The sequence below is a fragment of the Scyliorhinus canicula genome, chromosome 8, assembly GCF_902713615.1.
Source record: "Scyliorhinus canicula chromosome 8, sScyCan1.1, whole genome shotgun sequence".
In the NCBI taxonomy this organism is placed as follows: Eukaryota; Metazoa; Chordata; class Chondrichthyes; order Carcharhiniformes; family Scyliorhinidae; genus Scyliorhinus; species Scyliorhinus canicula.
The window spans coordinates 91434082-91458841 of record NC_052153.1 but is presented as its reverse complement, the minus strand read 5'-3'; the positions used below and the strand labels follow the sequence as shown (position 1 = coordinate 91458841).

Here is a 24760-nt window from a genome sequence, read left to right as displayed (position 1 = left end):
GAATGCGTGAGTTGCCTCACGAGGATAGTTAGACAGGTTGGGCTTGGTTCTAAAGGAGTTTGGAGGAATGAGGGGTAACTTGATGAAGTATATAAGATCCTGAATAGTCTTGACATGGTAGACATTGAGATGTGGTGAAGGCAGGTTCAATCGAGGCATTCATGAGGGAATTGGAGTATTATCTGAAAAGGAAGAATGTGCAGGGCTAAAGGAGAGGTAGGGTGGAGTCAAGGGGAACTGTTTACTCTCCTTCAAGTCATTCCCAAGAGCTTCTTGAGATTTGTCAAAGAATCACATTGAGTGGATGTTTCCTTTCATAGGTGAGTCCAGAACTAGGAGGCATGGTTTTAAATTAGGAATCACCATTCTAGGATAGAGATGAGTTTTTTTTTTCCTTGAGGGTTGATGCGACTTTGAAGTCTTTGGCTCAGAAGGCATTGGAAGGAGGGTCACTGAATATTTTGAAGGCAAAGGTAGATAGATTCTTGTTAGGCAAGGGAATCGAAGTTTATTAGGCATAGATGGGAATAAAGAACTTGAGTCTCAACCAAATCAGTTGTGATCGCATTGAATAGCAGAGCAGACTTGAGGGGCTGAATAGCCCACTTGTGCCCCTATTTTGTATGCCTGTATATTCGTATGATTACCTTCATCCTTCAAGGCAAGGTGGGGATGTTCGTGGCCGTGTTTGAGTAGCTGTTCGCCGTGGGGTGGGTGGAGGTGAAAAAGGGAAAAATTGGTACAAACTCTATCATGTGTTGGGGATGTCTGCTCCCTGAATTGTTTGTTTTGTAACCTTTTTCTAACTTTGGAATAAAATACTTTTTAAAAAAAAAATGATTTATCTTCATCCTTGATGGGAAACACTAATGCACCTGACCATTATTCTACAGCTGTATGCATTGGCTTACTCAGTGGGCAACTTGGACCTGAATTTTTTATCTGTCAGGCATGTTGGTCACACCGCAGGTGAAAATTAATGAGGGAGATAGAAAATGGGTGACCGAAAGAAAGAGCAAGAGAAGGAAGGCAGTGCAGGTGTCCCCTGCGGTCATCTCCCTGCAAAACAGATATACCGCTTTGGATACTGTTGGGGGAGATGGCTCACCAGGAGAAGGCAGCAGCAAGGTTCATGGCACCGTGGCTGGCTCTGCTGCGCAGCAGGGCAGGAAGACAAATGGCAGGGCTATAGTGATAGGGGACTCGATCGTAAGTGGAATAGACAGGAGGTTCTGTGGACGCAATCGAGATTCCAGGATGGTATGTTGCCTCCCTGGTGCAAGGGTCAAGGATGTCTCGGAGCGGCTGCAGGACATTCTGAGGGGGAGGGGGGGGGGGGGGGGGGGTGAACAGCCAGCCGTCGTGGTGCACATAGGCACCAACGATATAGGTAAAAAACGGGATGAGGTCCTACAAGCTGAATTCAGGGAGTTAGGAGTTAAACTAAAAAGTAGGACCTCAAAGGTAGTAATCTCAGGATTGCTACCAGTGCCACGAGCTAGTCCGAGTAGGAATGTCAGGATAAATAGGATGAATGCATGGCTCAAAAGATGGTGCAAGAGGGAGGGATTCAAATTCCTGGGGCATTGGGACCGGTTCTGGGGGAGGTGGGACCAGTACAAACCGGACGGTCTGCACCTGGGCAGGACTGGAACCGATGTCCTAGGGGGGGGTGTTTGCTAGAGCTGTTGAGGGTTTAAACTAATGTGGCAGGGGGATGGGAACTGATGCAGGAAGTTGGAAGGTAGTAAAACAGGGACAGAAGCAAAAGGAAGTAAGGGGGAAAGTGCAAGACAGAGAAGACATAGTCAAAAATCAAAAAGGGCGACAGTACAAGGTACAGTGACTGAGGGGAGCTCAGTGACTAGGCCCAGTAATACTAAAAGGAGTAAAACTGGAGATGTTAAGATTCAAAACAGAGGTTAAAAAAAACAACATAAGTGTACTTTACCTGAATGCTCGTAGTATTCGGAATAAAGTAAATGAGTTGATGGCGCAAATCATCGTGAATGACTATGATTTAGTGGCCATTACTGAAACATGGTTAAAGGATGGTCACGACTGGGAGTTAAATATCCGAGGGTATCAAACTATTCGGAAGGACAGAGTGGATGGTAAGGGAGGTGGTGTAGCTCTGTTATTTAAGGATGACATCCGGGCAATAGTTAGGGATGATAACGGTGCTATGGAGGATAAGGTTGAATCCATTTGGGTGGAAATCAGGAATAGTAAGGCGAAAAAGTCACTGATAGGAGTAGTCTATCGGCCACCAAATAGTAACGTTATGGTGGGGCAGGCAATAAACAAAGAGATAACTGATGCATGTAGAAATGGTACAGCAGTTATCATGGGGGATTTTAATCTACATGTCGATTGGTTTAACCAGGTCGGTCAAGGCAACCTTGAGGAGGAGTTTATAGAATGTATCATAGACCATAGAACAGTACAGCACAGAACAGGCCCTTCGGCCCTCAATGTTGTGCCGAGCCATGATCACCCTACTCAAACCTACGTATCCACCCTATAACCGTAACCCAACAACCCCCCCCCCTTAACCTTACTTTTATTAGGACACTACGGGCAATTTAGCATGGCCAATCCACCTAACCCGCACATCTTTGGACTGTGGGAGGAAACCGGAGCACCCGGAGGAAACCCACGCACACAAGGGGAGGACGTGCAGACTCCACACAGACAGTGACCCAGCCGGGAATCGAACCTGGGACCCTGGAGCTGTGAAGCATTTATGCTAACCACCATGCTATCCTGCTGCCCTCCGCGACTGGTATCCGCGATAGTTTCCCAGAACAGTATGTAATGGAACCTACGAGGGAACAAGCGGTCCTAGATCTTGTCCTGTGTAATGAGACAGGATTGATTCATGATCTCATAGTTAGGGATCCTCTCGGAAGGAGCGATCACAATATGGTGGAATGTAAAATACAGATGGAGGGTGAGAAAGTAAAATCAAATACTAGTGTGTTGTGTTTAAACAAAGGAGATTACAATGGGATGGGAGAAGAACTAGCTAAGGTAGACTGGGAGCAAAGACTTTATGGTGGAACAGTTGAGGAACAGTGGAGAACCTTCCAAGCGATTTTTCACAGTGCTCAGCAAAGGTAAAAGGAAGGACGGCAGAAAGAGGGAAAATCGACTGTGGATATCTAAGGAAATAAGGGAGAGTATCAAATTGAAGGAAAGAGCATACAAAATGGCAAAGATTGGTGGGAGACTAGAGGACTGGGAAATATTTAAGGGGCAACAAAAAGCTACTAAAACAGCTATAAAGAAGAGTAAGAGTATGAGAGTAAACTTGCTCAGAATATAAAAACAGACAGCAAAGGTTTTTACAAATATATAAAGCAAAAAAGAGTGGCTAAGGTAAATATTGGTCCTTTAGAGGATGAGAAGGGAGTTTTAATAATGGAAGATGAGGAAATGGCTGAGGAACTGAACAGGTTTTTTGGGTCGGTCTTCACAGTGGAAGACACAAATAACATGCCAGTGACTGATAGAAATGAGGTTATGAGAGGTGATGACCTTGAGAGGATTGTTATCACTAAGGAGGTAGTGATGGGCAAGCTAATGGGGCTAAAGGTAGACAAGTCTCCTGGCCCTGATGGAATGCATCCCAGAGTGCTAAAAGAGATGGCTAGGGAAATTGCAGATGCACTAGTGATGATTTACCAAAATTCACTAGACTCTGGGGTGGTGCCGGTGGATTGGAAATTAGCAAATGTGACACCACTGTTTAAAAAAGGAGGTAGGCAGAGAGCAAGAAATTATAGGCCAGTGAGCTTAATGTCGGTAGTAGGGAAGATGCTGGAATCTATCATCAAGGAAGAAATAGCGAGGCACCTGGATAGAAATTGTCCCTTTGGGCAGACGCAGCATGGGTTCATAAAGGGCAGGTCGTGCCTAACTAATTTAGTGGAATTTTTTGAAGATATTACCAGTGCAGTGGATAACGGGGAGCCAATGGATGTGGTATATCTGGATTTCCAGAAAGCTTTTCACAAGGTGCCACACAAAAGGCTGCTGCAAAAGATAAAGATGCATGGCATTAAGGGTAAAGTAGTAGCATGGATAGAGGATTGGTTAATTAATAGAAAGCAAAGAGTGGGGATTAATGGGTGCTTCTCTGGTTGGCGATCAGTAGCTAGTGGTGTCCCTCAGGGATCCATGTTGGGCCCACAGTTGTTCACAATCTACATAGATGATTTGGAGTTGGGGACTAAGGGCAATGTGTCCAAGTTTGCAGATGACACTAAGGTGGGCGGTAAAGCGAAAAGTGCAGAGGATACTGGAAGTCTGCAGAGGGATTTGGATAGGTTAAGTGAATGGGCTAGGGTCTGGCAAATGGAATACAATGTTGACAAATGTGAGGTTATCCATTTTGGTAGGAATAACAGCAAACGGGATTATTATTTAAACAATAAAGTATTAAAGCATGCTGCTGTGCAGAGAGACCTGGGTGTGCTAGTGCATGAATCACTGAAAGTTGGTTTACAGGTGCAACAGGTGATTAAGAAGGCAAATGGAATTTTGTCCTTCATTGCTAGAGGGATGGAGTTTAAGACTAGGGAGGTTATGTTGCAATTGTATAAGGTGTTAGTGAGGCCACACCTGGAGTATTATGTTCAGTTTTGGTCTCCTTACTTGAGAAAGGACGTACTGGCACTGGAGGGTGTGCAGAGGAGATTCACGAGGTTAATCGCAGAGCTGAAGGGGTTGGATTATGAGGAGAGGTTGAGTAGACTGGGACTGTACTCGTTGGAATTTAGAAGGATGAGGGGGGATCTTATCGAAACATTTAAAATTATGAAGGGAATAGATAGGATAGATGCGGGCAGGTTGTTTCCACTGGCGGGTGAAAGCAGAACTAGGGGGCATAGCCTCAAAATAAGGGGAAGTAGATTTAGGACTGAGTTTAGGAGGAACTTCACCCAAAGGGTTGTGAATCTATGGAATTCCTTGCCCAGTGAAGCAGTTGAGGCTCCTTCATTACATGTTTTTAAGGTAAAGATAGATAGTTTTTTGAAGAAATAAGAGATTAAGGGTTATGGTGTTCGGGCCAGAAAGTGGAGCTGAGTCCACAAAAGATCAGCCATGATCTCATTGAATGGCGGAGCAGGCTCAAGGGGCCAGATGGCCTATTCCTGCTCCTAGTTTTTATGTTATGTTCTTATGTGCAGTTGGCGGGCCTGGAAGTAGGTGCAAAATGCACTGCTGGCCATAGTTGGCCCCAGGGTGTGATTTCATGCTGGTTAGCTCGTTGAAACCAGCACTGTGAAAGACTGAATGAGGCAAGGGAGAGCAAAGAGGGTGAGCGCCGAGAAAAAGGGAGGGTACGGGCAGTGCTTCCAATGTGCTCCCTCAGGGCAGCCGCTGTGGGGCTGACTCAGGGTGCTGATGACCTGTGAAAAATAAATATGGAGGAAAAAGCTATGCCATGAGTGTTAAGAAAGTACAATCACATACAGACCTCGGTCCTCAGACAATTTTTAAAATTTTATTTGAGCTCTGACCTTTCATCCTGCCTTAGATAGAGGTTGCAGTTTAAATGCAAAGGTCGCCTGTCAACCATAAAGGCAGGCAGGCAACTTAAATATCTGGCCAATCAGTGTTTAATTAATTTAAACTGGCTTGTTCATTGTCGGCGAGTGTGCTTTCCACTTTCGCATGTGATTTCATATGCTTGTGGATCCTGGGTCGGGTGTGCACCTGAACTTTGTATTTAAAATACTGGCCTTGATACTTTTAGAAATTTGGCCTCTGGCATGTCAAAATAGTAGAACAGATAAATGAGTTGCTCTTTTTGCCTGAAAACTTTTACTAAAAACATACAAAGATACTTTGCTTAACTTATTGGAAATGTGCTTATTTTTAGGAATTGATTTATTGATGACACCTGAAGAGAAAGTCAAACTCTATACAGCAATCGGATACAGCGAAGCTGCAGGGGACCCAACGATGCCAAAAAGAGTATGTTTTATAAAACCAGTTTAAGTTGTTCCTGTATGATCATTTGGCACAGCATAGTAAATTAAGCAAAGGATGCTGTTGGATATTTTATTCCATAACCACTGCGAATTTAACCTTACGGGAGTTAATGTGCCTTGCTTTCGCTGGATCATTGTTTTATATATTTTTGTGATATGAATTGTTTTCTCCCATGGTGTTGCTCATGGGTAAGCAATGTTTTAAAACAAAATTATTTTTTCTTCTAACTATTTCCATCCTGTTAACTGAAAATGTAGCTAGGGGCAGCATGGTGGCGCAGTGGATTAGCACCGCGGCCTCACGGCGCCGAGGTCCCAGGTTCGATCCCGGCTCTGGGTCACTATCCGTGTGGAGTTTGCACATTCTCCCTGTGTTTGCGTCGGTTTCGCCCCCACAACCCAAAAAATGTGCAAGCTAGGTGGATTGGCCACGCTAAATTGCCCCTTAATTGGAGCAAATGAATTGGGTACTCTGAATTTAAAAAAAAATAGAAAATGTGGCTAGAAATATCCTTTCAAGGGCTCCAGATTCTTCAGATTATGTATCTGGTCAAGCTATTGATTTATTTCAGTAGGGATTGGAGTTTTGCAGTCATGTGCACCATCTACAAGATGCACTGCAGTAACTCGCCAAGGTTCCTTCGGCAGTACCTTCAAAACCCATGATTGATACCTTCTAGAATGACAAGAGCAGCAGATACCTGGGAACTTCACCACTTCGAATTTTCCCTCTAAGTCACTCACCACCCTGACTTGGATATATGTCGCTGTTTGTTTAGTGTCGCTGGGGCAAAATCCTGGAACTCCGTGTTGCTCTGTTTATCTGGTTCTAAATATGGCGGTCAATATGGTCGCCTTCCTTAATCCTGATTATGTTTGCTCTAGAGCCGCCAGGTATCTTTTGATACCGCCACAAGGTTCAAACTCGAATACTGATCAAAGAACCAATGCACCAGTTAGTTAGTTCAAAGTCAATACTATTTATTTACACACACAGTAATATCTACTCATGCACAAAATACCATAAACTAAACTATCTCTAACGCTAACGCCTGTACTTAACTTCGGGTGCCCACTCAGTCAGAGGAACAATGGCTGTTGTTCAGATCTGAGGCTGTTGGGTGCAAAGGTGTAACAGGAGAACAGTTAAGGTCGTCCGTCTGATGGCGAGCATTGACCTTGGACTTACTTGCTTCTGGTGCAGCAGCTGGTGGATGGATCTCTCCGCTTTGAGAGCCGAGTCGAAGAGCGCGATTCTCTCTTGGGGGACTTCTTCTTATACCCAAAGGGGGCTTCGCGCGCTTTTGGACGGGCCTTGAACTTGGCCCCAATTAATTGGACCGCATCTTGATCACTGGTATTGATCTCGACCAATAAAGGGGTGGGTGCCCTGATGGCTGGGCGTGTCTTTGGTGGCCGTTGGCCTTGCTTTGTTTGTGTCTTTCTGGCACCGGGGTGTGTGCTATAGTATCGGTTACTTGAATGTTATTCCTTTGTTCCTGGAGATGGGCCATCAATATGCTAATTGACCTACAGTTTCAGTCTCGTCTGGGAGTTGCCTTCTCAATACGCATCCAAGCTCTGTGCCTGCCTGCTTTCTTAGCATTGTCCATGTTTCCCTATAGTCTTTGCAAACATCCATTTTGTATTCTGGAAGTGGCCATCCCAGATGGCTACATCCCTCCCTAATAGCACTGTGGGTGTGCCTGCACCTTGGGGACTGCAGCGGTTCAAGAAGGCAGCTCACCACCACCTTATGAAGGGCAACTAAGGACGGGCAATAGATGCTGACCGAACCAGCGACGCCCACATCCTATGAATACATTTTTAAAATTCGAGAAGGCTGATGCTGGAAGCAGTGTACTGTTAGTTAGAGATTACTACTTGCACAAGTTCTATGGTTTAATGCAATACTGAATAGGGAATCACAATTGGCATAATCTATAATACTATAATTTCCTCCTTTTTTTTGAATGGCACCCCAGTGAAGAATTCTCTTGTGGACCAGTCCTGGTGCAAATTACTTTTTCTAGATAATCTTCTCTCAGCTAAAACCTGCGTAGGTGCCCCCTCTTAGAATTTGCAGACATGTCGGGAAGCATAACTTCAGTCACATGGGCTCTGGGACTTAGCAGAGAACATTATCTAACATGATAATGGTCGCTCCTGCCACTTCAACAGATGAGTGTTGAAGAATAATTCCAGTGTCCCTCCATTCCAGAAGAGGAAAGATCCATTCTACGTTCACCCTGTCAAGTCACCTCAGGATCCTGCATGTTTCAATCAAGTCACTGCTTACTCTTCTAAACTTCAGTGGATACAAGACTAGCCTGTCCAGCCTTTCCTCCTAAGATAACCACCCATAATCTACTAAACCGCCTCTGAATTGCTTCCGACGCACTTCCATCTTTTGTTAAACAGGGGCACCAATACTGTACACAGTGCTCCAGATGTGGTCTCCCCAATGTCCTGTACAACTGAAGCATAAACCTCCCTCCTTTGTATTCCACACCCCTTGCAATAAATTATAAAATAATATTAGCTTTGCTAATTGCTTGCTGCACTTGCGTTAACTAACCTTTTGTGATTCCTGCACTAGGACACCCAGATCCCTTTGCATCTCTGAGCTCTGAAATCTCTCGGCAATTAGATTTTTTTTGAAAATATTTTTCTTTGATTTTTAACATTAACATTTTATACATAAAACAAAAAAATGGAAAACATTAAAATGAAATGAACCACCCCCCCCCCCCCCACTTCACCAATAAATACCCCAATAACTCAGATGAAACCCCACCCCAACCATCCCCCTCCCCTTCACAGCTGATGGTTGCGGTAAAGTGTAGACTAAACAGACCTGTCTCTTGTGGAACCCCTCCATCACCTCCCTCAAAGCAAACTCAACCTTCCCCAAATACAATAACTTTCTCAAGTCCCCAAGCCACACTTTGGCAGAGGTTGGAGAAGCTGACCTCCACTCCAACAGGACCCACATGCGAGCAATCTGCGAGGCGAAGGCTAAAACATCTGCCCTGCTCCCGTCTGTGGCTCCGGCAAGTCCGACACCCCAAATATGGCCCCCCCAGGGACGAGGCTCCAAATCCATGTGCAGGATTGCCGACATGGTGCTGAAAATCAACATCCAAAATTTCTCCAACTTCGGGCAGAACCAGAACATATATACATGATTGACCGGACCTCTCCCACAGCACTTGCATGTGTCCTCCACTCCCTCAAACAGCCAGCTCACCCTCGATCTCGCAGGTGCGCTCTGTGCACCACCTTTAACTGTATTAACCCCAGCCTCGCACATTAGGTTGAAGCTTCACCCTACGCAAAACCTCACACCACAACCCCATCTCCTCCTCCCACTTAGCTTTAACTCCCTCTAGTGACGCCATATCATCCTCCAAAAGCCTCCCATAAATCGCAAAGGTGACCCACCAACACCCCATCCAACAAAGAGGAGCTTGGTGTCACCGGAAACATTGGGGGAACCTTTTTTTTTGCAAATCCCGCACCTGCTAAAGGCCTTCCCTGTGGAATCCCAACCTTCTCCATCAACTCCTCCAAACATGCAAACCGCTCTTCTAAAAGAAATCGTTTATTTCCATCACCCCTGCTCCTCCCATCCCCGAAACCTGGCATTCAGCCTCGCCAGCTCAAACACTTCATTCTCTCAGACCGGCACTAACTTCGATCCCACCCCTACTTTAAAGTGCTGCTGAAATTGCCTCCATATCTTCAACGCGGCCACCACTACCAGACTACCTGAGTATTTCCCTGGGGCAAATGGGAGTGGGGCTGTTGCCAGTGCCTGCAACCGTGACCCCCTATAAGAGCCTGCCTCCAACCTCACCAACCATTGCCCCTGGCTCCCTACCCAGCCAAGCACCTTCTCGACCTTCGCCGCTCATTAATAATCCAACAGATTTGGAACGGCCAAAGCCCCTGACTGTCGCCCTCTCTGAAGTACTGTCCACCAAATCCTTGCTACCACACCTGCCCAGATAAACTATAAAATCAACTGTTCCACCCCCATGTAAAACCTTTTTGGCAAAAAGACTGGTAAATACAGGAATGAAAATAAAAACCGCATCTTTACCGCCTGCAACCAGCCGCCAAGGTTAAGGGAAGGTTGTCCCAACTCAACAAATCCGCCTTGACCCAACAAACCATGCTTGTAGAATTTAATTTATAGAACAGTGCCCAGACTGGAGCCACGTGCATCCCCAATTGCCTGATGTGAGCAGTTGCCACACCAAATGGCAAACCCCACCCCCCTCGCCGCTGCCCAAGCTAGCTCCCACACCCAGAATTGGCGGGGGGGGGGGGGGGGGGAAATCACGCCGCCCTGATTGGAGTGCCTTCCGCGCCGATCAGCGAGCCCCCTGCGGCGATTCTCTGGCCCACAATGGGCTGAAGTCCCGCCACTGAGAGACCTCTCCCGCCGCCATGGTTTCAACCACTTCTGGTGGCGGCGGGATTGGCGGCGCGAGCGGACCCCCGGGGCGATCGGACCCCGGAGGGTGCCACCACGGTGGCCAGGCACGCGATCGGGGCCCACCGATCGGCGGGCGGGCCAATGCCGTGGGGGCACTCTTTTTCTTCCGCCGCCGCCACGGCCTCCACCATGGCGGAGGCGGAAGAGAACCCCCCCCTACCACGCATGCACCGGTGGTGGCAGCTGACGCACCGGCGCATGCGCGAACCGGTAAAGGCCTTTCGGCCAGCCCCGACGCCGGGTGGCGGACGTCAAAGGCCGTTGTCACGGCGCCAACCACTCCGCTGCACCTTTGGGGAGGCCCGACGCCGGAGTGGTTGGTGCCACTCCGCTACGCCGGGACCCCCCGCCCAGCCGGGTAGGGGAGAATCCCGGCCTTGCTCTTTTCTAAATTCAGTGTATATCCCGAAAAAGCCCTAAACTACTTGAGCAGCCCCATTATATGCCCCACTGTAGGACCCGGGTTAGAAATATACAACAAAAGGTCACTGGCATACAGGGACACCTCATGCTCCACACCCTCCCTTACTATTCCCCTCCACTTATCCGAGCACCTCAGTGCGAAGGCCAAGGACTCTTATCACCAGCACAAACAAGAGTGGGTACATGGGACACCCCTGCTTAGTTCCTCTATGCAGCTGAAAATATCCCAAATTCATCTCGTACATATGAACACTTGCCTTCGGTTCCTTATATAACAATTTGACCCACACCATAAACTTGGGTCCAATCCCAAACTGCTCCAACACTGCAAACAAATAACTCTACTCGATCAAATGCCTTCTGCACATCCAGTGCCGCCACCACTTCCGGATCCCCTGCCCTCTGATCGGGAGAGAACCATGTTCAACAAGCGCCGCACATTTGAGGATAACTGCCTACCCTTTACAAACCCTGTTTGATCTTCCCCCAATCACCTGTGGAAGGCACTCTTTCATCCTAAGCAGGGATATTGGCCGATATGACCCACACTCCACTGGGTCCTTATCCTTTTTTGACAGCAACAAAATAGATGCCTCTCCCATTGTCTCCGGGAGGGCCCCTTAGCCACCGCATCTTCAAACATCTCCATCAACAGCGGCGCCATCCTATCCAAAAACATCTGAAAGAATCCACCGGGAACCCATCCGGGCCAGGTGCATTATTTGCATGCATCTTCCCTATCGCTGTCCATACCTCCTCCCCATTGGCTCTTCAAACCCTGCCATTTCCTCCTTCCCTACTTTAAGACACCCCCCCCCCCCCCCCCCCAAAAAAAAAAAACTCCCTCACATCCAATTTATCCTCTGGGCTCACCATTAAGATAATACTTATTTTTTATTCATCTTCCCAAAATGGATTATCTCAACATGTGGGATGTGAGAACGGGTTGGCACCAGGGGAATTGAGGGGTAGTGGGTGTGATTGTTTATTGAGATGTTTGGTGGTTGTTGTGATTTTGTTTGTATATATGAAAATGCCTTGAATACAAACTTTTTTAAAAAAAAGGTGTTGTTGGGGCCATACTCGCCCTGGCAAGTGAGGAGTATGCCATCACACTCCTGACTTGTGCCTTATAGACGGTGGACTGGTTTTGGTGATTCAGGCGGTGTTGCATGCTGCAGAATTCATACCTTCTGACCTGCTTTGTAGCCACAGTATTTATATGGCTAATCCAGTTCAGTTTCTGGTCAATGGTAATCCCCCAGGATGTTTATCGTGGGGGATTTAGTCATGGTAATGCCATTGAATGTCAAGGGGTGCTGATTAGATCCTCTCTCTCTCTTGTGGAGATTATCATTACCTGGCACATGTGTAGGACAAATGTTTCTTGCCATTTGTCAGCTCAAGCCTGGATATTGTCCAAGTCTTGTTGCACTTGGACATGGACTCCTCCAGTTTCTGAGGTGTCATGAATGGTGCTGAACATGGTGCAGTTATCAACGAACATCCCCATTTCTGACCTTTATGATGGAAGGAAGGTCATTGATGAAGCCGCTGATGATTGTTGGGCCCAGAACTGTCAATTTTTATAGTTCACCATGGATGGTGGATCCTCCCCTTAGAATTTATCTATTCTGTGAATTCAGAAAAATCCCCTTAATATCTATCACTGCATTTCTTTTGACCTTTCCCTTAACCTAAATTGCAAGTTCACTTTCACTAGATCTGCTATCATGCCCTCTTGCATCATCTTGTGTCCCGCAAACCAAATCTAAAATTCATTCATGTTTTGATCACTACTACGTAGGGCAACATTCACTGAGGTCATTAGTTAATACTATCTTATTGCCCAATACCAGGTGTGGTATAGCATGCTCCCTGGTTGGCTCCAGAATGTGCTGATCTAAGAAATTACCCTGAAACCTTCTATTAATTTGTTAGCTACGCTACCTTTGCTCATCTAATTATTCCCGTCTATATGTAGGTTAAAGATGTCTAAAGTCCAAAGATGTGCGGGTTAGGTGGATTGGCCATGCTAAATTGCCCGTAGTGTCCTTAAAAAAAGTAAGGTTAGGGGGGGGGGGTTGTTGGGTTACAGGTATAAGGTGGATGCGTGGGTTTGAGTAGGGTGATCATGGCTCGGCACAACATTGAGGGCCGAAGGGCCTGTTCTGTGCTGTACTGTTCTATGTTCTATGTTAAAATCCCCCATGAGGGCTTCCGGTGGCGACAGGTAGAAGAAGGTCGCATATAAGATGGCGCCTGCCATGGTCTTTGCTTTTTGGACTTTTTAACCCAATGTCTGGCCCATCGTATGGAATAAGGAATTTCTCAGGGAAAATATGTCAATCTAAGAAGAAGGTTGGTGATAAGATTACAGGGGATAATTCTTCAACGGAGCCAGTAAGCTGATGAAGTCCAGCAGGAGGGAAGGCGGTGGGTGCTCATATCACAGTGGAAACGCTGACTAGGGTGATGGCGCAGGAGTTTGAAAAACAGTTTACAAAGTATTTTGAGTAGCCGTCAGGGTGATGATGGAAACCCTTAAGCGGTCAATTGAGGGGGCACTTGGCCTGATTTGGGAAAGCTGGAAAAATCTTCAGAGGCGTTGAAGAAATATGGAAAGATGTGGAGCCTGGTGATCGAATTGCCTCGTTGGAAGCTGAGATGTTGCTGGCGGAGGAGAGAAACAAGACTCTGAGGGCAAAGATGGATAACTTGGCCAACAGGTCAAAGGGACTGAACCTCCAAATCGTTGGGTCACCGGAGGGAATGGAGGGCCCAAGGCCGACTGAATACTTCTCTCAGATGTTGTCAAGCTTTTGGGGTAGGGGATGGGTGATTGTCCCATCCAGAGTTGGTTCGGGCCAACCGGGTATTCTGGCAGAGGCCTTGGGTGACTGGGCTGCTGCTGGCAGTGATTATTGGATTCCACAGCCTCCAGGAGAAGGAACGGGTTCTGCAATGGGCCAAAGTGAATCGTGGAGGTGGGAAGGAAGCATAATTTGGTTGTACTAAGATGTCAGAGCATAGTTGGCGAAGCCGCATGCAACTTTTAATAAGGCAAAGTCAGCTCTATTCAGGAGAGGAGTGGTGTACCCGATGAGGCTGCGAGTGGCTTTTTGCTTGAAAGATAATTTTTTCATCATGGAGGAGGTGGAGGCATTTGTCAAGGAGCATGTCATTGGGCGAGATTGGATTTGATTGGGACTTGATGGGGACGGTTGTGAGGAGTTGTTTCGAGATGTTTTGTAGTTTTTATCTGGTGTATGTTTGGGATTGAGGGGCTACGGTTGTCTGGTTAGGGTAACAGTGTGGGAGATATACGGCCCCCAGAGAGACTTCAAGGGTGTTGGGCTTTGCTAACTCTCCCGTAGCTGGAACGGTTTGGGAAGTGTTGTTTTTGTCTTTGCTCTTTTAACATACACCCTGTGTGGGGGTTGCTTTTGCTAGCTGTAAAGTTTCAATTAGTGAAAGGGAGTGGTGTGGGGGGAGGGGCTGTAGCTTGTTGGACCAGTTTGGGCAAGGTTCAGTGGGCCTAGCTTATTTGTTTGGTGGGGGGAGGGAAATTGTTTCAGATCCTTCAGTGCCTCTGGAAAGATTTTTTTGCAGGTTTTTGAGGGTACGGGTAGGGATCTGACTGGGACTAAGGGCTTTCCTGCTTCTCATCTTAGATACGGGGTTGGTGGCTGTCTTTGGTGGGTCCTGGGCCCAGGCCTAACGGAGGTAGCGACCTTTGTCTTTTATCCTTAGGAATTAGGCACTGATTAGTTGAGGGGGGAAAGGGGGGTATTATGGTTTGAGTATTTTGTTCTTCAAGGGTAGGAGTTTGTAAATGGTATTTAAAAAGTTTTTTTTTAATAAACCCCCCCCCATGATAACCGGCATACCTTTCTGATGAGTTCCCACCATTTCTTTATTGATACCTCATCACAATGGGCTATGATTATTGTTTGGGTCCTGTTCATCATGCCTGTGACCTCTTCTTTTTATAGTTATTTACAGAAGGGTGGCACAGTGGTTAGCACTGCGCCCCTCACGGCACCGAGGTACAGGTTCAATCCCAGCCCTGGGTCACTGTCCGTGTGGAGTTTGCACATTCTCCCTGTGTCTGCGTGAGTCTCACCCCCACGACCCAAACGATGTGCAGGGTGGATGGATTGGCCATGCTAAATTGCCTCTTAATTGGAAAACAAATAATTGGATACTCTAAATTTATTTTTATATACCCCCCCCCCCCCCCCCCCCTGTTTTTGGCAGGTGGGAATGATGAAGGGGCCGGAGCATCGAACAGCAGACCCAAAACGGCTTTTGCACTGGTGGGATTTCCCTGCTCAATTGCGCCACCCCTTCAGTGACGTAAGATTGTTTCTGCTACACAGTGATCGGAACCTGATTTATAATCCAATTTGTAGCGTGGCATCAGGTCGGCGGGTTTACAATAGTTTTTTTTTTCAAAGTTTATTGGGGTTTTCAATTTTTTAAAAGAATTTTGCATCAACAAACAAACAAAAGCACAACAGGTACAGCACAAAACAATAGTCATTACGTAATTAAGAACAAATAAGACCGGATGAATCAGGGGCGGAATTCCCAACATGTTCCTTCCACGGAAAAGTTACCTGTCTGCACCCAAACAGGACCGACAGCTCACACATAGCTACAACGCAGAATGACAGAAGAAGAAAACAATACCCCGAGAACCCAAGTGCTAAGGGAAATCAACTAACTCTTGCAGTGCAATTTAAACTCTTCTCCAGGAGCTAAAAAGCAGGACTTCTGGGGTAGTAATCTCAGGATTGCTCCCCATGCTGCGTGCTAGCGAGGCTTGGAACAGGGAGATAGTACAGTTGAACGCGTGGCTAAAGAGCTGGTGCAGGAGGGAGGGCTTTAGATATATGGATCACTGGGATGTCTTCTGGGAAAGGTGGGACCTGTACAGATCATACATAGAACATTACAGCGCAGTACGGGCCCTTTGGCCTCGATGTTGCGCCGACCCGTGAAACCATCTGAAGCCTATCTGACCTACACTATTCCATTTTCATCCATATGTCTATCCAGTGACCACTTAAATGCCCTTAAATTTGGCGAGTCTACTACTGTTGCAGGCAGGGCGTTCCACACCCCTACTACTCTCTGAGTAAAGAAACTGCCTCTGATATCTGTCCTATATCTACCACCCCTCAATTTAAAGCTATGTCCCCTCGTTTTGGTCATCACCATCCGAGGAAAAAGACTCTCACTCTCCACCCTATCTAACCCTCTGACTATCTTATATGTCTCTATTAAGTCACCTCTCAGCCTTCTCCTCTCTAACGAAAACAACCTCAAGTCCCTGAGCCTTTCCTCGTAAGACCTTCCCTCCATACCAGGCAACATCCTAGTAATCTCCTCTGAACCCTTTCCAAAGCTTCCACATCCTTCCTATAATGTGGTGACCAGAACTGCACACAGTACTCCAGGTGCGGCCACACCAGAGTTTTGTACAGCTGCAGCATGACCTCGTGGCTCCGAAACTCAATCCCCCTACTGATAAAGGCTAGCACACCATATGCCTTCTTAACAGCCCTATTAACCTGGGTGGCAACTTTCAGGGATTTATGTACCTGGGTGCCGAGATCTCTCTGTTCATCTACACTACCAAGAATCTTGCCATTAGCCCAGTACTCTGCATTCCTGTTACTCCTTCCAAAGTGAACCACCTCACACTTTTCCACATTAAACTCCATCTGCCACCTCTCAGCCCAGCTCTGCAGCTTATCTATGTCCCTCTGTAACCTACAACATCCTTCAGCACTATCCACAACTCCATCGACCTTCGTGTCATCTGCAAATTTACTAACCCATCCTTCTACACCCTCTTCCAGGTCATTTATAAAAATGACAAACAACAGTGGCCCCAAAACAGATCCATGCGGTACACCACTAGTAACTGAACTCCAGGACGAACATTTGCCATCAACCACCACCCTCTGTCTTCTATCAGCTAGCCAATTACTGATCCAAACCGCTAAATCACCTTCAATCCCATACTTCCGTATTTTCTGCAATAGCCTACCGTGGGGAACCTTATCAAACGCCTTACTGAAATCCATATACACCACATCAACTGCTTTACCCTCATCCACCTGTTTGGTCACCTTCTCAAAGAACTCAATGAGGTTTGTGAGGCATGACCTACCCTTCACAAAACCGTGTTGAGTATCGCTAATCAACTTGTTCTTTTCAAGTTGATTATAAACCCTATCTCTTATAACCCTTTCCAACATTTTACCCACAACCGAAGTAAAGCTCACAGGTCTATAATTACCAGGGTTGTCTCTACTCCCCTTCTTGAACAAGGGGACAACATTTGCTATCCTCCAGTCTTCCAGCACTATTCCTGTCGACAAAGACGACATAAAGATCAAGGACAAAGGCTCTGCAATCTCCTCCCTGGCTTCCCAGAGAATCCTAGGATAAATCCCATCTGGCCCAGGGGACTCATCTATTTTTACACTTTCCAAAATTGCTAACACCTCCTCCTTGTGAACCTCAATCCCATCTAGCCTGGTCAACTGTACCTGAGTATTCTCCTCGACAACATTGTCTTTCTCCAGTGTAAACACTGACGAAAAGTATCCATTTAACGCTTCCCCTATCTCCTCTGATTCCACACACAACTTTCCACTACTATCCTTGATTGGCCCTAATCTTACTCTAGTCATTCTTTAGTTCCTTATATACCTATAGAAAGCCTTAGGGTTTTCCTTGATCCTATCCGCCAAGGACTTTTCGTGTCCTCTCCTCGCTCTTCTTAACTCTGAGAACTATGAGAAAGACAAAAAGCTGTACAAGCACCTGAACTGGAGGGGCATCAATATCCTGGGCAGTAGGTTTGCTAGTGATGTTCGGGGGGGGGGGGGGGGGGGGGGGGGCCGGGAGAGCCGGAATAGTCTGCCAGTAAGTATAGAGACTGGAGGGAAAAATGTGAGACTGAGATACACGTTGTAAGAGCAGGCAGAGGGAAGCCACAGGGCTCAGTGGGACATTGGGTCTGGAGTGCATTTGCTTCAATGCAATAAGTACGACTGGTAACACAGATAAACTGAGGGCCTGGATTACTTCATGGAACTATGAGGTAATTGCAATTATGGAGACATGGTTAAAAGAGAGACAGGACTGGCAGCTTAACATTCCAGGATATTGTTGTTTTCGACAGGACAGAAGAGGAAACAAAAGAAGTGGGGGAGTTGCTGATTAGGGAGCAGATCGCAGCTGTGTTGAGGATGGACACATTGGAGGGATCTTGTCGTAAGGCTACTGTGGGCAGCACGGTGGCACAGTGGCTAGCACTATTGCGTCACAGCTCTAGGATCCAGGTTTGATACCCGGCTTGGGTAACTGTGCGAAGTCTGCACATTCTCCCCATGTAAAAAATGAAATGAAAATCGCTTATTGTCACGAGTAAGCTTCAATGAAGTTACTGTGAAAAGCCCCTAGTCGCCACATTCCGGCGCCTGTTCGGGGAGGCTGGTACGGGAATTGAACCGTGCTGCTGGCCTGCCTTGGTCTGCTTCAAAAGCCAGCAATTTAGCCCAGTGTGCTAAACCTGCCCCTATGTCTGTGTGGGTTAACTAGCCCCCATGTCTGTGTGGGTTTTCTCCGGGCCCTCCGGTTTCCTCCCACAAGTCCCGAAAGACGTGCTGTTAGGTAATTTGGACATTCTGAATTCTCCCTCTGTGTACTTGAACAGGTGCCGGAATGTGGTGACGAGGGGATTTTCACAGTAACTTCATTGCAGTGTTAATGTAAGCCTACTTTTTAAAAAATATTTTTTATTCTCCATTTTCACATTTTAGACCAAATTTACACCCACCAACAATAAACAATAATCAGTAACAAATATGTCAATACCCATATCAATAACAACAATCCCATCCTCTCTCCAAACCCCAAACATTAGCCCGCATGTTCACATAAACAAATGAGAAAAGGAATCGGGAATCACCCATGGTCGCCATTAACACACACCACCCCCCAACTAATGTTCGATGTTATCCAGTTCTTGAAAGTGCATAACGAATAATGCCCATGAATTGTAGAACCCCTCCATCCTTCCCCTCAGTTCAAACTTAACCTTATCAAGAGTCAAGAATTCCAACAGGTCCCCCCACCACGCCAGGGCACAGGGTGAGAGGTTGCTCTCCAACCCATCAGGATCCGCCTTTGGGCGATTAATGATGCGAAGGCTACAACATCTGCCTCTGTACCCGTTTTCCAAGCCTGGCTGGTCCGACACCCCGAATATGGCCTCCCGGGGTCCCGGATCCAGTTTCACGTGCACCACTTTAGAAATTACCCGAAATTACCCAAAAAATCTCCTTCCAGTAGCAACATTAAAGATATATTTTCTTTACTTTATTATGGGTGGAGCTCAGGAATAAAAAAGATGAAATCACAAGTTAGGAGTGTGCTATAAATCTTCCAACAGTCCGGAGGAGACAGACGAGCAGTTGTGTAGTCAGATACTGAAAAGATGTGAAAAAATCAAGGTAGTTGAGATGGGTGTCTTTAACGTCTCCATGTTGACTGGAAATTCCTTACAGACAGGGACTTTAATGGAGAGCAATTTGTTAGATGTGTCCAGGAGGGCTTTTTGATAATTGTATGTTGACAATCCAACCAGAGAGGGGGGCCATACAAGACTTGGTATTGGGGAATGAGCCAGGCCAGGTAATTGATGTTTCAGTGGGGGAGCATTTTGGGCTTAGTGACTGTAATTCCATAAAAGTTTGAAGGTGCTTAATTGGGTGAGGGCCAAATACATCCAAATAAGACATGGGGAATGTGGATCGGGAGCGGCTATTTGAGGGCAAATCCACGTGTGACATGTGGGAGGCTTTTAAAGGCCAGTTGATTGAAGTGCAGGACAGGTATGTTCCTGCAAAAATGAAGGATCGAAATGGCAGGATTCAGGAACATGGATGGCAAGGGAAATTGTAAACTTAGTCAAAAGGAAGCACCGAAAAACCCTTGAGTACAGTGAAAATAGGAAGGAACTTAAATGTAGAATTAGGAGTGCTAAAAGGGGCCATGAAATGCCTTTAGCAAACTTAGAAAGGTAGCAAGAGAAAGAGTAGGCCCACTCAAGGACAATGGAGGGAAGTTGTACGTGGAATCACAGGAAATGGGTGAAATCCTTAATGTGTACTTTGTATTGGTATTCTCCAGGGAGAAGGACATGACTGATGTTGAGGTCAGGTATAGGAACACTCTTGAGAATGTCAATATATCAAAGGAGGAAGTCAATATATCAAAGGAGAAAGTGTTGAGTATCCTAAATTGCATTATGGTAGACAGGTCACCAGGAATGGATGGGATCTATCCCAGGTTATTGTGGGAGACGAGGGGAGAAATATCTGGGGCCTTAACAGGTAACTTCACATCCTCTGACCACAGACGAGGTTCCAGAGGACTGGAGAATAGCCAATGTTGTTCCCTTGTTTAAGAAAGGAAGTAGGATAATTACAGGCCGGTGAGCCTAACATCAGTGGTGAGGAAGCTTTTGGAAAAGAAACTGAGAGACAGGAAATATGCACATTTGGAGGAAAATGGACAAGTTAGTGACAGTCAGCATGATTTTGTATGGGGAAGGTCATGTGTCACCAACTTAATTGAGTTTTTGGAAGAGGTGACAAAGAAAAGTGATGAGGGAAGGGCTGTGGATGTAGTCTATATGGACTTTAGTAAGGCATTTGACAAGGTCCCATTTGGCAGACTGGTACAAAAACTAAAGTGACATAGGATTCGGGGTGGAATCGGCTAGATGAATACAGAACTGGCTTGGTACAGAAGACAAAGTAGCTGTGGAAAGGTATTTGTCGGAATAGAGATCTGCAGCTAGTGGTGTTCTGCAGGGATCAGTGTGGGGACCTCTGTTTTTTTGTAGTATGTATAAATGATTTGGAGGAAAATCTGGATGGTCTGATTAGTAAGTTTGCTGATCACACGAAGATTGACTCAGTTGCTGATAGTACCGGGGATTGTCAGAGGATGCAACAGGATGTAGATAGATTGGAGACTTGGCACAGAAATTGCAGATGGAGTTTGATCCGGACAAATGCGAAGTGATGCATTTTGGAGGATTAAATCTAGGTATGAATTATACTGTAAATAGCAGAACCCTTAGAAGATAACATACAGAGGGGCCTGGACGTGCAGGTCCACAGTTCCCTAAAAGTGCAATACAGGTGGCCAAGGTAATTAAGAAGGCACATGGCATGCTTGCCTTCATCAGCCAGGACAGGAGTACAGGAGTTGGAAAATCATATTGCAGCTATATAAAACCTTGGTTAGGGGGCGGGAGGGGGCAAGATTCACGCCACGCCGGTTGCAGGCACTTTCGGGGGCTGTTGACGCCGGAGTGGTTGGTGCCGGTTCTCCTGCCAGAGTAGGGACTTAGTCCCCAGAAAGGAGAATACCGGCGCTGAAGTTGTTCATTTTATAAGGGAGAATAAAAGATCAAGATATTATTTAAATACAGAAAAATTGCAGAAAGCTGCAACATGAAGGGTCTTGGGAGCACTGTGCACAAACCCACAGAAAGCGAGCACACATGTGCAGAAGGTAACCAACAGAGCTAATGGAATGTTGGCCCTTATTTCAAGAAGGTTGGAGTATGAGAGTCGGGAAGTCTTGCAGCAAAAGTACAAGGTGCCGGTGATACCGCACCTGGAATACTGTAAACCATTTTAATCCCCTTATTTAAGGGACAATATTATTTCATTGGAGGTGGTTCAGAGAAGGTTCACTAGGATGATCCTCTATATGGAGGGGATTGGCTTATGAGCAAAGATTGAAAAGGTTGGGATTCTAATAAATTTAGAAGAAGGAGAGGTGATCTCATTGAATCATAGGATTCTTAAGGGATTTGACAGGGTAAATGCTGAGAGGCTGTTTCCCCTCATCGTCAGAACGAGAAGTCTCTGAAAGGCAGCTCAGCTTCCAAAGACTAGGCCCAACCCCAATTCCATCCAGCTGTGACAAATCAACAAGGATTAAAGCAAATTGTCTCTACTCAAAAGTGGCTGAACCATTGACCAACAAATCTTGGTACATAGTAAAACCATATAAACCGAAAAAAGACATGAGGTGGGTACATGGGTAAAAACAAAGGTTCAAAATGAGCAGAGCTCGAGCTCGTGAAACGCAGCCACTACCGCACTCGCATCACATGATACTCCTGCAACTGATTTTTTAAAACATGGAACTGGTGAACATAACCTGCCTGAGGCACACAGGTAAGTACATCCCCGACGGGTGGGAGGGGGGTGGTGGTGGGGGGGGGTGGTGTCATTGCCTAGCCAGTACCTTGGCACTGCCCAGGTTATTTCTGGGGGTGTTTTGTGGGCGAGGTGCTGTGTCTCTGGGGTGAAGTGGGGGGGGGGGGGGGTGTTCATTTCCATGTCCATGCTGGGTGAGGGAGCATCTTTATTCTATTTTTTTTTTGAGTTAGAGTACCCAATTCTTTTTAAATTTCCAATTAAGGGGCAGTGGAATAAGATTTGGCTTCTTTTTGGAACGTTGTACAGATTGTTTCTAGGTATAATCAAAATTAACATCAATTCAACATTATTTTAAACGCCAGTGATTTTTTTTTTTTAAACTGTTGTTCTGGAGTTCCTAAGGGATCTATCCCTCACCCCATCCTGTTTCCTCTCCACAGGCTGCCCTCTAGCATATTATCCAAAAATACATTGGGTTCCATGTGTACCCAGATGACACCCAGCTCTACCTCATCACCACCTCTTTTGGTCCCTTCATGGTCTCTAAATTGTTATGTTTCTTATCCAATGTTCAGTTGAAGCAGCAATGTACTCAACAAAATATTGTAAAAACCTGAGCTATTTGCTTTGGCCCACTACAAACTTGTTCGCTGACCACCCAAATGATCCCTCTTCCTGTTTGCTCTCAGAAGTTGGACCAGATCATTTTCAACCTTTGCATTCTATTTGATCCCGAGATGAACTTCCAACCACTAGATTTCTCCAGTACCATGACATCTTCCTTCCAGCTAGCTCGGCAACATCTCAATTGTAAAATTCTCCTTGCTTTCAGATTCTTCCATCGCCCTTAGCCCTCTTCTACATTGGCGGCTTTCTCCACCCTTACAAATCTTTGATATATTTGTGTTCTGCTAATTTAAATGTAAATGTAATTTGTTATTGTAACAGACTTTTTGAAATTGAATGAAAATTTTACATACATTGTACAGTGAATAATTATTATCACTTTTTAATTTTATTAATTTCATAGTATGAAGCAGTGAAAATTTCTGTGAAGCTGGTTAGCATGTCCATTTCTGTTAGAGAAGAACACAACGAGCCAGAGATCATGAAATTCGCTGTGATTGACGTGAACACAACACTGATCCAGAGACCAGGAGCACAAGCAATAAAGTAGGTTTTTATAACTTTTGTAACACAATTGCCTGGGTTTATTTAATTTATTCAATTGGAAGCTGATCCCATATATATTGTTTTTTTAAAAAAAAAACTTTTTTCCCAGAGCTATGACTGAAAAATGATTGTAATAAGAATGTAGAAAAACAAAAACCTTCTTCAGCCCAACCACCTACTAATTTTGATGATCATGTACAATTAATCTCTTTATGGATTTTCTCTTGCTATTCACAAGAGAGATTACTAGCCACTTATAAAGTATGCCAAAACAAAACCTGAACTAAACCTAATTCTGATTCTGAAGTTTGTTTTTCAAGAGTCTGATTAACATTATTACATTTTGCAATACATAAACTTAACTACATTTAAGAACTGTAATTAACATTGACTCTGGACACATTCCTGTTATCTCCTCTTCATTTCCTATATCCCATTTACTATCTGGTATTTATTTATCAAAATTTTAATTTAACTATCCCTCTAACTTTTTCTGAGCCCATTTACCTTTGCTTTTTGGCTGTTGAGTTGGACCCGATCTCTATTTGATTTCCTTTTCTTAAAAACTACTTTCTCTTTGCCCTTCTGAAACACCTCTTCGATCATCATGTCTTCTTTCCTTTCACCACCCTCAGGTGCTCTGTCTCTTGATTACATACCCCAAACTTTCAGTAGTCCTCAAACATCCCACTCTTTGCCACAGGCTTGACTAGAACACAGAACATAGAACATTACAGCGCAGTACAGACCCTTCGGCCCTCGATGTTGCGCCGTCCTGTGAAACCCCTCTGAAGCCCATCTACACTATTCCCTTATCGTCCATATGCTTATCCAATGACCATTTGAATGCATTTAGTGTTGGCGAGTCCACTACTGTTGCAGGCAGGGCATTCCACGCCCTTACTACTCGGTGAGTAAAGAACCTACCTCTGACATCTGTCCTATATCTATCTCCCCTCAATTTAAAGCTATGTCCCCTTCTGCTGGACATCACCATCCGAGGAAAAAGGCTCTTGATGTCCACCCTATCTAATCCTCTGATCATCTTGTATGCCTCAATTAAGTCACCTCTTAACCTTCTCTCTAATGAAAACAGTCTCAAGTCCTTCAGCCTTTCCTCATATGATCTTCCCTCCATACCAGGCAACATTCTTGTAAATCTCCTCTACCCTTTCCAATGCTTCCACATCCTTCCTATAATGTGGTGACCAGAACTACACACAATATTCCAAAGGCGGCCGCACCAGAGGTTTGTACAACTGCAACATGACCTCATGGCTCCGAAACTCAATTCCTCTACCAATAAAAGCTAACACACCGTACGCCTTCTTAACAACCCTCTCAACCTGGGTGGCAACTTTCAGGGATCTATGGACGTGGACAGCGAG

General features: G+C 45.7%; 1 protein-coding gene across 1 annotated transcript in view; it reads left to right on the top strand.

Moving 5' to 3' along the window:
* Window positions 1-24760, top strand: part of vps13a (vacuolar protein sorting 13 homolog A) — a 634190-nt gene that overhangs the window by 120009 nt on the left and 489421 nt on the right. Inside the window, 2 exon segments of the mRNA XM_038803880.1 lie at window positions 5891-5985; window positions 23230-23372. Of these exon segments, the coding sequence (XP_038659808.1) occupies window positions 5891-5985; window positions 23230-23372 (238 nt within the window).